The sequence below is a fragment of the Odontomachus brunneus genome, unplaced genomic scaffold (genome assembly GCF_010583005.1).
Source record: "Odontomachus brunneus isolate Ranch 3 - 2012 unplaced genomic scaffold, Obru_v1 Obru_scaffold_021, whole genome shotgun sequence".
Classification (NCBI taxonomy): domain Eukaryota; kingdom Metazoa; phylum Arthropoda; class Insecta; order Hymenoptera; family Formicidae; genus Odontomachus; species Odontomachus brunneus.
The window spans coordinates 627636-641670 of NW_022639471.1; the positions used below are offsets into that span (position 1 = coordinate 627636).

General features: G+C 40.0%; 1 protein-coding gene across 4 annotated transcripts in view; it reads right to left on the minus strand.

The window, feature by feature from the left end:
* The window catches only part of LOC116842113 (beta-1,4-N-acetylgalactosaminyltransferase bre-4), a 153219-nt gene that overhangs the window by 37039 nt on the left and 102145 nt on the right, over positions 1 to 14035 (minus strand). For all 4 annotated transcript variants that reach the window (XM_032810852.1, XM_032810851.1, XM_032810849.1 and 1 more), the window contains one exon: positions 1064 to 1532. In XM_032810852.1, coding sequence (XP_032666743.1) covers positions 1064 to 1224 — 161 coding nt within the window. In that variant the 5' untranslated portion in view covers positions 1225 to 1532. The remainder of the gene's footprint in view (positions 1 to 1063; positions 1533 to 14035) is intronic.

Consider the following 14035-nt stretch of genomic DNA (forward strand, 5'->3'; position numbering starts at 1 on the left):
TGCCAGGTCAAAAACATTTTTTTCATTTTTTGGACTTATAATTCAACTTACGGATTTGTCCTTTTGGAACAATGTTTGGAACAACTAGAACAATCTATTGCGGTATCAGAATGTTCGATTTTCGAAAAGTGGGGTGCCAGCTCAAAAAAACATTTTTTTTGTTTTATTCGAAAACCGTTTCGAATGAAGCAATATCACTTTGGAACAATGTGGTACAAAGTCAGAACAATCTGGAACAACTTTCAAAATTATAAATTTCAAAAAGTGGAGTGCCAACTTCATACACTCACACTGGGATTGTTGTAAAATGGTTTAAGTGCAATGAAGTTAGGAGCTCATCGAATTGTCAAAATTGATCATCATTTCTGACAGACCTACGCAATAATATTATAATTAATAATATAATTAAGGACAATATTTACTAATAATGATATTAAAACTAGTAATAATCATCATTATTATTAATTACAAAATTACTAAATAAATTCGTCAATAATAGCTGTCAATGTTGACAGTTCAATGAGTTCCCAATTCCAATTTCATTGTGTCTCATACTGTTTTACAACTAATCAAATTCATTCTGCATGAACGAAGGGTCACTCAAATTTGAGTGACTATCAGTGCTCGAGTGGAATTTCGTTCGCGAAGAGATTCAGAAAGCAATCTCGTCGAAGACTGAAGCGGCACGAATGTACTCATAATATTATTTCCATATTTGAAACTGAAATATCTGCTATATACGATTCGGTTGGCATTGCCATGTTTCCTGCTCGCGTCAAGTAAGATGTATTAGCGAGAAAGCAGAACATACCCTCAGTCCACAATCTTGCTTTAATCTTTAAGTCGTAATAAATTGACCAACCAGTCGATTATTTTAAAAATAATCAACTGTGGTTGGTCAATTTCTTACGGCTTAAGAATTAAAGCAAGGTTGTGGACAAGGGAGTATAAATCTTTCGGTTGCAATTACCAAACATTCGGTCGATCCCGCTTTAATCAAACTTTGGTTTGGTATCAAATGTTCGCCTCGACAAGAGAATTCCTTCCTCAGTGTGGCACTCACCTGGTCGCGTTGATCGTGAAGATAGTCTCGATGGAGCGGCGGTCGAGCACCCCGCCGCTAAGCAGGTACTGTACGCCGATCAGGGCGAGGACGACGCACGCGAGCGCCTTGTAGATGTGGGCACGATGCCACAGTGCCACGGCTGCGGCGGCCACAGTCATTGCATGCGCGAGACACCATAACTCCCTCCTAAGCCTGCCGGTTAGAGGAGCGCCGTGCACCGCAAGGCGCCGTTGCTCCCCTGCGCTGGCCGCCGCTTCCTCGGTTGCAGTTGCAGCAGCTGCGGCGGCTGCGGCCGCACCGCGCGCGATCGTCCGGCCCGCTCGCGGCGCCGCTGCGGCCGAAGAAGACCTCTCCTGACGGGCACGATGGGAGCGAAGGCCGCCCGGGGCTCCTCACTTCCGCCCGCCAAGAGCATCACCCTCGCCGGACCCTCGCGACCACCCCCGTCGGGAAGACCTGGTTACGTCTGCACAGAACAACAGAAAAAAAAAACTTGTTGAGATTAAAGAGTTCCTTTTTTTTCCTTCTGCTTCTTCTATTGGAGAGAGAGAGAGAGAGAGAGAAAGAGAGAGAGTGTAGCGGAAAGGAAGGAATTAGGTTAAAAGTTTGTCATTTTTCTCTTAAATACTCGCATTCGAATGTTAAGAGGAAAATAGGAAGTTCTAGTCATAAAAAATATCTAAAGAAATAACTAATATATCCTGCTTATTTTACTCGTGAAAATTGTTAAACCTTCGGTATAGGATAATTCCGTTTCTAATTTTCTTTGGACGACGCAAAGAAACTCTTGCACCAATCTAATATTTTCAGTTTATTTTCTTTCCTATAATTTTATTTCAAAAAAAAAAGAAATAAGTAACATCACGAGTAACATCACTGATTCCGTCGTGCAAATAGAAGCGCATATGGTCAGCCTCTTAGGATTAATTGACTACTTGGGTGCAAAAACTTTTACCAGTGTTATCGGCTTATTCATTTCTGTCGAACCGCGATAAAGCCGATAAAAGCGCGGTAGGCATGGCCGAGCGTCAGTTGACTCCAATTAAGAGATAATTGTTAATAAGGAAATTAATCTGACACGTCGGACGTTATCTCCTGTAAGTAAAATTTACGGCGCGATAAACGTATATTTCAGAGGATGATAAGCCATATTTTTCTCTCGGGGTCTTTCGCTCTCTCGACCTCGCCGCGCTCAAGGCACCCGGCTAATATCGCCGCGGCGCCATTAACACCGCGAGCTGCGAAATTTATCGCGGGGATGCCTGGAAAAATGTAATAATGCCGCGCCCGCGATGTCGTATAGCTCCCGCCGCGAGTTACGAGTCGAGCCCGGCTCCGAATAAAAAAGAAGAATCCTCGGAAAGATACGGCAGGGGACAGGGGGAGGAAGGGAGGGCGGGGGATTAAAAACGTCTCGCGTATACGCGCGCCCACCGAAGGAGAATTTACCTGAGAGCGTTAATTACATTGTTAACTTTTAACGGGACGTCTCTAATTTCGTAACAGCGGCTACCCTTTTGCCGCCGTCTTGGCGTCTCTACACATTCGCGCGAGAATAATCCGCGTAACAATGTCCAATTACCGAAATTATTTCGCGCGTTCTTTTCCCGCGACGGAGCTATTCTTTCGGTTAAAGTAGCGCGACAGGCAAAATAGACGATAATATAACGTCGCAACGCTCGAAATAAACGCTGAGAAAAGGGAAATAGAAAGCATTTTGTCGCGATAAAATGTCGTGAGAAAACGTTCCCCGCCCGTCCTTTATTCAATAACGCGAGATTTGTATTTTTCTACCGTAATAATTATCGGAATAGCCTCGCGGAATAGTCTGTGTACATCGAGACAGTCTTTTAAAGGCACATTAGCCGTCCGTAGCGATAAATCATATAAATAATATTGCTAATGCTTTCTCTCTCTCTCTCTCTCTCTCTCTCTCTCTCTCTCTCTCTCTCTGTGTGTGTGTGTGTGTGTGTAGAATTACGCTGAAAGATTTATGACGGGAGTGGAAACGAGCTTTTGCATTTTAAAAGACCTTAAGTAGCGTCGCTAAAATGGAGAAAAAATGGGAAATGAGAGAAAAAGAAAGTGAGAAACGCCGCATTATAATACTTCCGTATTTTTATATTATAAAATTATGCATACTTTGAAGCGCGCGTACACGCTGGATGCAAAAGAGGAACTTCCGTTGTCGCGCGAATTAACGTTACAATGTGCTGCAGTTTTACACGAGATAACAAATTGAAATCTCAGTTGGTAATAATATTAAGTGAAAAACAGATATTTTAGTATTATCTTTTATCGGTTTTTCTAAGAACAAGTTGATAAAAATCGGGAGATTGTGTGTGAGTATTTGTTCACAATAATATCTATTTTATCATAATGTCAGCAAAAAATTTAGATCAAAAGAAAAAAAAATATGTGTGAATGAAGAAGTTAATATTGATCTGTTAAAGCAAACAAGTGACATTTTTATCGTCACGTCCATTTCCGTCGAAGGTAACTCGCGCTTTTCACTCGCAGAGAAACTCTCGAATCAGCCCGGCGCGATTTCGAAGCGCGTAGAGAGATGAAGGGGCAGAGGGGAGGATTCGAAAAAGATTCGAAAAGATTAATTTACGGGTATACAATCTCTCTTAAAGTGCATCAGTGAATAGTCACTGATATCAGTTATAAGTATAGCACTGAGCACTTTCAGTGCAACATTTAAAACTTAAGCAAATCAGTGTATATTCACTGTTTTCAGTGATGTTTTAGTTTTCAATGATGTTTCACTAATTCATTTTAAGAGAGATGGATTATCCGAGACGTTCGTTTATATACGAGCCGGCGCGCTAATAGCGTTATCGAGACGTGGCGGTGAATCCGATACTGGCCGTTGCCGGGGAAATCGCAATCGGAACTTCATCGGTTCAAACTACCCTGCGCGCGCGCATACGCCCACGTTCTGCCTTTCCACATCACGCGGACCGAAACTAATCCGAGTTTATGCCCCGGGCTCTCGAATGACCATGTTTAACGAGTTGCCAGACTTATCGGGTCGCGACGATAATTCGGTCGATTGTTTCGACGCGCAATCTTTATTGCAGTAACTTCCCCATTAAAAAGTGATTACCGGCTTTCGTCATCGCCGGCTGCCGCCGACGACGATTCGGCCGCGATCGATCTCGGGCTCGGGTCCCAATTGCGCCGCGAGCTTCGCGATCTCTTCACCGCCTCCTCACGCTTGGATTAAATTCCCAATTGATTAAATTCGGTGTGCCAAAGTATCGATCAATTTTGCATCGCGCGCGCGCGCTTCTAGAATTCGGGCACTGAAATTACTCGCCGATCTGTATTCGTTAAGTTTCTTGAAGCCCTTGGGTACATGTCATGGTCATTTTAATTAATGACGTCAGAGAATACATACTCGAAATTTCTGCAAAGTACGTCGAAATATAAAAGATATATTGAAAATATGACACTTGCATCGATTACACACCTCACTTACAAATAATTCGGACATTTTCCTTTCAGGAGTTTCTCGGCGAGTAGTCAAGAGATTTAAGCGAAATTTCACTCGAAGAGCACAGTGACAGTTGAATTTTTCACTCATATATATATATATATATATATATATATATATATATATAAAGAGAAAGAGAGAGAGAGGGAGGGAGAGATCGAGTTCTCCACTGTGAATTGTTGAGCAAATATTTTCACAAATAGGAAAATAAATCTGACGTACTGCGCGCCGACACAGGAATAAAACTGTAATCATTTGAAATATTTACTCGTATGGATTAAAAATCCATTCTAAATTAGAGTTAACACGTTCGTGACTATGCGTCACATGCCACGATGTTCCACATGCGCGAAAGCGATAAATTTTCATTCCACGTGAACATAAACAAATTAAATTCGTTTTACATTATTAGACGAAAAAGCGGAAAATGTTGAGTGGTCTCTGGCGGACGATTTCTCGGATAAACAATGGTAGTGACCATGTTAAACATTCAGTATTTCATTATTGCTTCGAGTGAATCTCTGCTCATTTTTAGTGAGATTTCGTCTTGATTTTGCAATGAGAAAACTGAGAAATTCCAAGAGTACGCTTCGGTATGTTATAAGAGCTACTTCCATTACAACCCCTATTAAGCTAGCCTGCTTACCTCCCTCATATACAATAGTTATTTTGCACCAGAGATAAAAGTCATCAATTTTTATAAATTTTAAGCTGAACTCAAATATAGTAAGCAAAATGTTTCATTGGTAAGAGATGCACGACAATGGATTTATACATATTTTCCTTCAAAATTAATATTATTTTTATGTTTAGCAAATTTTTGCAGAAATATGCAAACACTGCTACGTTGAGATCAACATTTTGATGGTAAGACCTTGTTAGAGCCCTTTCTCAAAAACTGTAAAAAAAAACTGTAAAACTAAATTTAAACTGTAAAACTAAATTTTCTATTGTAATCTTGTTGTTCAGGTTGTGTTTGAATTATGCAAGAAATATATCAAAAGAACTCCATACAAACTAAAAGTTAAACATTGTTACTCAGTGTTATTAGAACGCTGTGTACGTTGGTTCATAGCATATGCATTCAGTTTTTCCTTTATCCTAATTTTTCTCTCCTCTCTCTTTCTCTTTACTCTATCCTACTCTCTCGCGCGCATTTTCCTTTCCTCTTTTGTGTTAAGGCAGACGGAAGACGAATATTCATATACTCCGCGGGGCAAGAAAAGAGCCGGAATATTGCTTCGTCTTTCGCTTTTGCTCCTATCTCTCTCTCGCATGCTTCGACGCTGCTTCAACAATGCTAAGGTAGGCCATGCTCCGTCTATTCATACCGCGCTCGTGTTTAATATACAGTCGTAATTCCAACCCTCCTTCTCCTACTCCTCGCGCCCCGTCGCCCTCTCCGGTTACTGCTACCGGCTATCCGCGCGTTATCGTCCGGCTCCACTCTAGCGTACGATATAGAGCGAGTCGCCCTGATTTCTCCTTAAAAATAGACGGACGGGGGCCGACCGTCGGGATCGTATCGACGTGAATACGAGAGAGGACGAGTTATCGCGCTTGTAAACGCCATCGGAGTGGAGAATCGCGGACGGACAATTGAATGTCGCGAAGGACCACATTTTATCAACGTACGATGCACAAGCCCATTAAGTGATGTACTAACAACATTTGTTCCAAATTAATTCCACGCTGAAAATAAGTCGCGCACATTGGAAAACGATATTTCCGACAACGAGTGGTGCGCGTGAAATGATCAGGAATGTCATGTTTCATCGTGTACGATCAAGACTTAAAATCAAATGCCGCTTGCGAAATATCTCGGCTCGCGTTTTGGCCCAGTTTCTCAGCTAAGACTCGCAAGACGAACTTGCGCGACTCGATAAATGAATTTCAAGAGTTGAATTAGGTATTACCAAGGTTATGCTGTGTACCTCAAGATTATATCTACGCGGATTGTTTGCGTATTTTGTACGTGATGTATGCACGGTCGTTTTTCACGTGTGGACGATGTAAATTATATAGAATATCGCAAATTAATGTATATTAAAATATACATAAAAAAAATATACAATAAATATATAAATAAATGTACATAAAAATAGACAAGAAAAAAAGTAATTAAATTGAGAGTCACCGTGTTTGTTTTAGGCATTAATTATAAATGTAACGTTTGAAAGAAATAACAAATTTTGCATGAGATTTTCATTTCGTTATCCGACAGATTGGTAAATTTAATTTTCTGTAGATAAAAATATAACCAGAGAGAATTTTGTGAACTCCAATTGTTCAGGAGACAATCCATATTGTTCATAAATTTATATATATATATATATATATATATATATATACATCAAGATTCTAAAGATTAAATAAAAATATTAAATTTTTAGGACTCAAAAATATTAACTTTTTCAAATTAATTTTTGAGCACACCATGAGTTCTTTAAACAATGTCCATACACGGAAAAAAATTTGGTCAATCTAACCAAACTTTTTTCCTAAGTATTGTATTAAGATGTAAATTACTCATTGTCTACATAAATGACGTCTCGTACATAGTTTGCGTTGTTTAGCCGTAGATATCATAACTTATGTGTAAACGTTTATTCCTGGATATTACTGATGTCATACTTGCAATCGCGATTCAACTGTGGGGAGTGGTTAAAGTTTGTCTCAAAGTGCAGCTTGAATCCGTTTCTCGCGATTCGACAATCGATTCTTGAGAGTTGGTCGCGTATGTCACGCGCCGATAATATTAATGATATTGACTCAGTCCAAAAGTTTGATTTGACTTCTCAGTCAAGGTTGACGTTGCATGAAAGAGATTATTCATCAATCAAGTAATCAGCATCATTGTCTACGTAAATGTTCCGCAAACAGAACATTATCAGCAATATTTCTTGTACTACATATGTGTGTGACATCACGTGTGTCACGTCATTTATTGGAAATCGAACCGAACATTTTGGCTGACCTAATGTGACATCAATAGCTTTGAAGCTGATCTCTGGTCACAATGCCACTATTCAACTGTTCATGTCTCGACCCGAGTCGAAATTTTGATCCTATTTCCGACCTCAATATTCCATCTGACATCTATTTTGATTAATATTCCGAAGTTTATATCAAGCTCTTTTGATTCTATTTAATCTAAATAGTTTTATCAAGAAGCTTTCTTTAGAATCTACAAGTAGCATTTTGTGTCTTTTTTATTATTTAGATATGCAAAGTAGGATTTTAATTTCCATGTATACTGCACATATATTGATCCTTCAAAATATGTACTGAGAAAAAATATCTAAAAATTAACAAATATTTATTAGGTAGATACCATTAACACATTTACTTAAATAAAATTTTTTTTCATTTAAACCGAATTGTTTACTCGGTTTAATTAAACATTATAAGAGTTTTTTTTTAAGTAAATACGTTGATGGTATTCATATTAAATATTCGTTAATTTTTTAATATTTTTCTCTCAGTGTACAGATGCTAGAAAATTCAGATCCAAAATAGGGCAAAAGTTTCGGTTCGGAAAAATGCGAAGCTCCGTTCCTACTATCTTATCCGGTACGCTCCCGAATCGAATTTCCAGTAACGACCATAAATGCGATTCTTACAGATTAAATTTAAGATCGGAGGTTATGGGGGATATCTTATATACGTAATATCTTGTTACATACCCTGTGCTGGTATCTCTACATTATGTAGTATATCCATGAGATCATCCTGCTCATCGTCGCGGTCGACCCGCTTTGACAAAGTGTACATTTTTCTTAGCCGCGACGTCATTCCTCCCCATAAAATGCGCGTTCGCGCCGTAAACGATTTCTCCTTCTTTCTCACTCGTTGAGCAAAAACTTCACGACGTCGCCGATCTGTCTCGCCGCAAAATACGCGGCCGTGAAGAGGGAGAAAGAAGAGGAGAACGACGAGGAAGGAAGATAGAGAAAGAGAGAGAGAGAGAGAGAGAGGGAGAAAAATGAAAGCCCTCGCTCGTTTCGCATTTGTCCCTGTCTCTCGGAAATAAAACACGCACCTTGCTTGGAGAGTCACGAGAACAGAAGGCTGGTATTTATAGTCGCATTTCTGCCGCGCGGAACTCGGCCGAGTCCTGTCTTGATATGTGATAGATTCAACAGATGAATCGATAGAGACAAATCTCAAAAGTCAATTTGATAGTCGCGAGGTTGTATTTGCAATCACGATTCGACCGAGAAACCCAGACGAAGTTTGTCCCGAAATACGGCTCGAATTTTTATTTCTCGCGGTTCAACGACCACGATTGTAATTCTTCAGAGACGTTGATATTCATATATCAACCCATTTGCATCAGATATATTCCTTCATTTTGCCTGGTTATTATGTAAATAAATATGTCTGTGCGTAGTCGAGGCTAGATAGAGAATTGCAAAATTACATATTTCCCATTCGTTTTATTACATCTGACGTCGACCTAAAAAAAAGATCAATGATATGGATATATTTATCAAATCTCTTAATGACGCAAATGAGTTAACTTCTTGCATTGGAGTGACGTCTCTTAGACGTTATACTTTCGCGAGCTAAATGTGTACGTTGTTAATCAGAAACTTGACTTATGCCCATTTGTACCAACGTCAATTAAACTTTGACCAGAGTTCAAGACTTTCTCTGAACAGAGTTTAAACTCTTTAAGATTTAATCTCTTAATGGTGATTTAAAATGTTTGCCTGTGTGTAATTCCCCCGGGGTGAAATTCTTCTTCTAAACATTATTATATCTACGTTTCTTTTCTCTTTATTATTATTTTCTTTGAAGAATTTCAAAAATAGAATATATGTATCTAATTTTTATATATTATTTTTATATATTATTTTATATATTTTTTCCTCCTTTATCAGTAAAAATATTGCTACGAAAGAATTCAATAATTCAAGTAAATAAAAAATAATTTAATATTTTATCACGAAACGTTTACGGGCATATCGCTTAAGAGGTTCATTGACGTCAGTATAGAAATGGGGATTAATCTTATATTATCTAATAATAACTAAACCCTTAAAAAATTCTATAAGATTGTACAAAGTAGGTGTAAATCAAGTTACAATATATGTTTTCTGACTATGATCTTAAATACGTTCTAGGAGTTCGCCAAATACTGGAGCAAAAATATATCTAGTAGAGCATATTTCAAGACTAGTAGTTAGATAATAATGACTAGATAAGTTTTCTAGCCAGTCACTAGCTCGTGACTGGCTAAATATTCTTACTCAGTCTTTTGAACGTCAGGACTGTCTAGTAACTATACCAATTATATAGATAGTGGCTAGATGGAAAAGATTACATAGTAACGAGATAGAAAATCATCGGTAAATCCTGAATAGAAATTGGATATCAGAACTGTCTACCTATTAGATAGTAAATTTGTATATAGATAATGACGATGTAATACACACATTTACTATCTAGTGGATAGATAGTTTCGACATCTAATTTCCATTTTGGATTTACAGTACATTGTTACTAGACAGTTACTAGACAGCGTTTGATATTCAATTTCTATTCAGGATTTACCGAATCTTCCATCTTGTTACTGTGTAATTTTTTTCGTCTAGGCATTAGATATAATGGCGTTGAGTAAACCATATGTAGCTAATATAAAACATTCACTACCAACTATAGTAGTGGTCTAGCAAGTAAAGTGGTCTGCCAGACTCAAGAGTCAGAGATCTCAGGTTCAAGTTCCGAAAGATAAAATGAATTTTTCCAATAGAATAGAAATACTTATGTAATGAAGAAGAATTTATAAGAAATCAAACTCCATTGGATCACCTCTCCTAAAGAGAGAGAGAGAGAGAGAAAGATAAACTCTAATTAAAAAAATTTATCTAGTCACTTAACACCCACGATAGAAATTATGAGATACAGAAACTCTGAAAAAACTGTCTAAAGATTATTAGGTACTCTTGATATAGAGAAAAAGGAAAATTATTGAAGAGAAATAATTTTTTCGTTTTTGCAATCTACTCACTGTTTAGTATAGGCTAGATAGTCACAAGTTATTTTTTTGTATCTAGCTACTAGCTAATTTTTTTAGTACAGCCATTAGGAGAAGTGAGCGTTACATTCCTACCTAGTAGCTAGCAAGTACTACTAGCTAGTAGTGATGTAAGACCCAATTTTTCTGTATCATTACTGGACAATCACTAGATTCAATTTTTGTTCGGGTAAATGCCAACGCAAAAGGTTCATCATTTTTGTCGGTTGACCCTGAATCGCAAAGCGATCATCATTATCATGTCTCAAGAGACATGAAATACTTCATTCTTAGCATTTCACTCCATACAAATTCTCGAGACGGGTTTCCAGTAACGACCATAAATACGGGTCAAAGAATGAGCCTCCGTCCCATGCCGAAAGTGCCATTCACGAGCGACTCATATTACGTTCCGTCGTTATGGAGTGTTATATGTTCTCCTGACATTTAAGAGTCGTTACAACTCGTCCGAAATTACATCCACCCCTCAGACAGGTTCCGTGCACCCCATCGGCTCGATGTCACCCTCTTCTCGTACGCGCTACCAGGCGTACACTTCCCCTTCTCTATTCATGGCACATTCGATGGCTCAGGTTCAGGTCACGTTACGTCACGTCACATCACGTCACGTCACGTCACATCACGTAACGTGTCGGAGTTAGTGGTCGAGATGGCAGACGAAATAATATATCAAAGTTTTCCTGATGTAATTTTCGCAATGGGCACGTTCACCGAAGTTCGGCCTTCTCGCCGAGGGATGTTCCCCTTTCGATACTATTTTATTTCGCGCATTTCATAATTAAGCATTCATAAAATTCTTATTCTTAACAGTTTCAGCTTGAGCTGTGTAATGTAAATAGTGTCTTTTTAGTGTGCTATTTGGATAAGGAAGTGAAAAATAAGGAAATCTGAAGTAAAGTCTTATTCAAAATAGATAGAAAAGTAATAGTATTTTCGCTCGAAGAGGCAGTGAAAACATTGCCATGCGAAATCTCGACGGAACGAATGTTTCACTAAAACTTAGAGTGAATTCACTTGCGAAGCGAGACTTTACTTTGAATGAGATTCACTTTTTCATTTCGAGGGAAAATATTTATTCAACGTCCGCCCGCCTACCCGCCCTCGTATGAGCAATTAAGCGATCCAGAATGAACATACTGCGACGAGATCTGCGACGAATCGCGGCCAACATCGAAATAGTCGAAATAGCGACAGTGTGCACACGTCGTAGATTTATGAGAACGCGATCATGGCGCGAGGATGCGCGCAACAATGCGATCACGCCAAACGAACGAACGAACGAATCGCGCGACAGGCGCGTGACATAGCGGAGGGAGGGAGATGCCGTCGTGCGATAAAGCGTGCGAATGACATGATAAATAGCGCGTGTTGCCGTCTTTATTAGACCGAAGCTCCAGCTCCGCGCTCTTCGACGCCGTGTCCGTTTCCGCACTGCGGTGCGTTGTGTTAAATGTCACGTCGCGTTATTCGATTAAAAACGCGCGCGGTCGCGGGCGCGAGAGAGCGCGGTAATTGCATTCTGCCGCGGGGCGCGGCGGCGGAAGATCCGCATTGTCCTGTCGGTCGTATCTCGAAATAGGCTACCTCCACACCCCGCCAAACTCTCTCGCGGATTGCACCACCGACGAGGATCGGCGTTCGTGACGGAACGATCGGCCGCGAATTAGCACGCCGCGGCGTGTGTAATCGTCGTTTCGCATTCTGCGCGTGAGTCGCGCACCTTATTTGCATGCGACCGTCGGAAAGCGGTGAAACGGGCCCGAGCCACGACGCATCTCGCGAGATACCGCACACGTTCCGCACGGGATCCACTCTCACTGCGGTATCTCGATACTCTATCTGTCTCTCTATCTTTCTCTATTATCTCTCTTACTCTTATTCCTTGTCTCTTTCTGCTACCCTCCTTCCACCCTCTCGCCCTCTCTTCCTCTCTCTCAAGCGGCTATGATGAAGTTGGCTCCGCAGTAATTTACACGAGAGTATGAACGTAATTTATCATTAACAGCGAGAGCTTTGAAAGAGAGTGTGTATAACTAAACTACCCGAGACAAGCCGTATATCCCATCCTGGAGGATACTCGATTTCAGCATAGCTCGCGATATCTCGCTGCCCTGTCGCTTTGTCGCTTGCGCGCGCGCGTATATGTATGCGTGTGTATATCCTCCGTCCCGAATCGATTTACACAGCGGCAAAATAAATGTAACGAAAGATCGGTCGGAATAATACAGTGAGAATGGAAATTGCGACACCGTGCAACTGCGGCTTTTTCTCTTTTCTCATTTGCCCCGTGTCCGGGCACAGTAGAACGTATACGTGTGACACTAAAAATATGTGTGAGGATACGTATACGTATGGAGGATAAATAACAGGCTTTTGTGAAATAAAATATGCTTGCTGAAGATTGTGCTTTGTTAATTCGCGACCAATTAATCCTTCGCGCGAGCGCTGAACACGAATTCAATCCTCTTAACGTGTTTTGCGATATTCCGATTTTTGTTCTCGTTGGTGTTGGAAAAGTTCAAAAGGCTTATTTTTATTCCGATAAAAATTTTATTGAGTTAAAATGTAGGGAGAAAGAAATTCGATGCGCAGACAGAGAGATGGGGACGATTATAGGAAAGCGAGAGAGGGGAAGATCATGTTAAAATCGACTATTCAAGTCTGCCGCGTGAAATCCCGTCGGTGGAATGGGCAAATAGTGTCGATATATTCGACGTACATTTATGCGTCATTACACCGACGCGGGTTATTAGGGGAAACTGGATTACTTTTTCATAGGCGCAGCCCCGATTCGCCGTCGGCTGTCGAATAATTTCCACGTTGTGAATGCATATCGACCGCATCGTCATCGCATGGATTGCGTTGCGTGGGCGGAATATTCAAAGAGGACTGCCGGGTCTTTCCCGGGAAGAGTCCTCGCTGTGAGGTATTATCGTATTCACCCCTCGTGGTGTATGCTCCTGCGCGCAGGAGGCCACAGACACACAGACAAACGTTGCGCGGATGTGTGCAAAGAAGAGGATATAAGAGCAAAAAAAAGAGAAAAAACGTGGTATGAGAGAGAGAAAAAGAGAGAGAGAAAGCTCTATTAATCATAGTTTTGAAAAAACTGAGGAAATATGTATGTAAAACTCAAAAAACTTTATTGCGATAAATAATATTAGGAGATATCGATGGTCGAAAGTGGACGGAATTTCGAGGGAACACAGTTTCCTGTGTTCAAACACAGTAGAATCAGAAAGCAAATATTGCATATTTGTATTAATCGGGATGTCGTACGGGTTGCGAGTAATTTTTCCGCAATGTCAAAATATACCTGAATAAACGTCAATAATGGTCAATAATAATTAGTTATTAATAACCAATTTTGCGAAAATAAAGCTTATATATAGACAGAGAGGAGAGAGAGAAAGAGAGGGGGGGG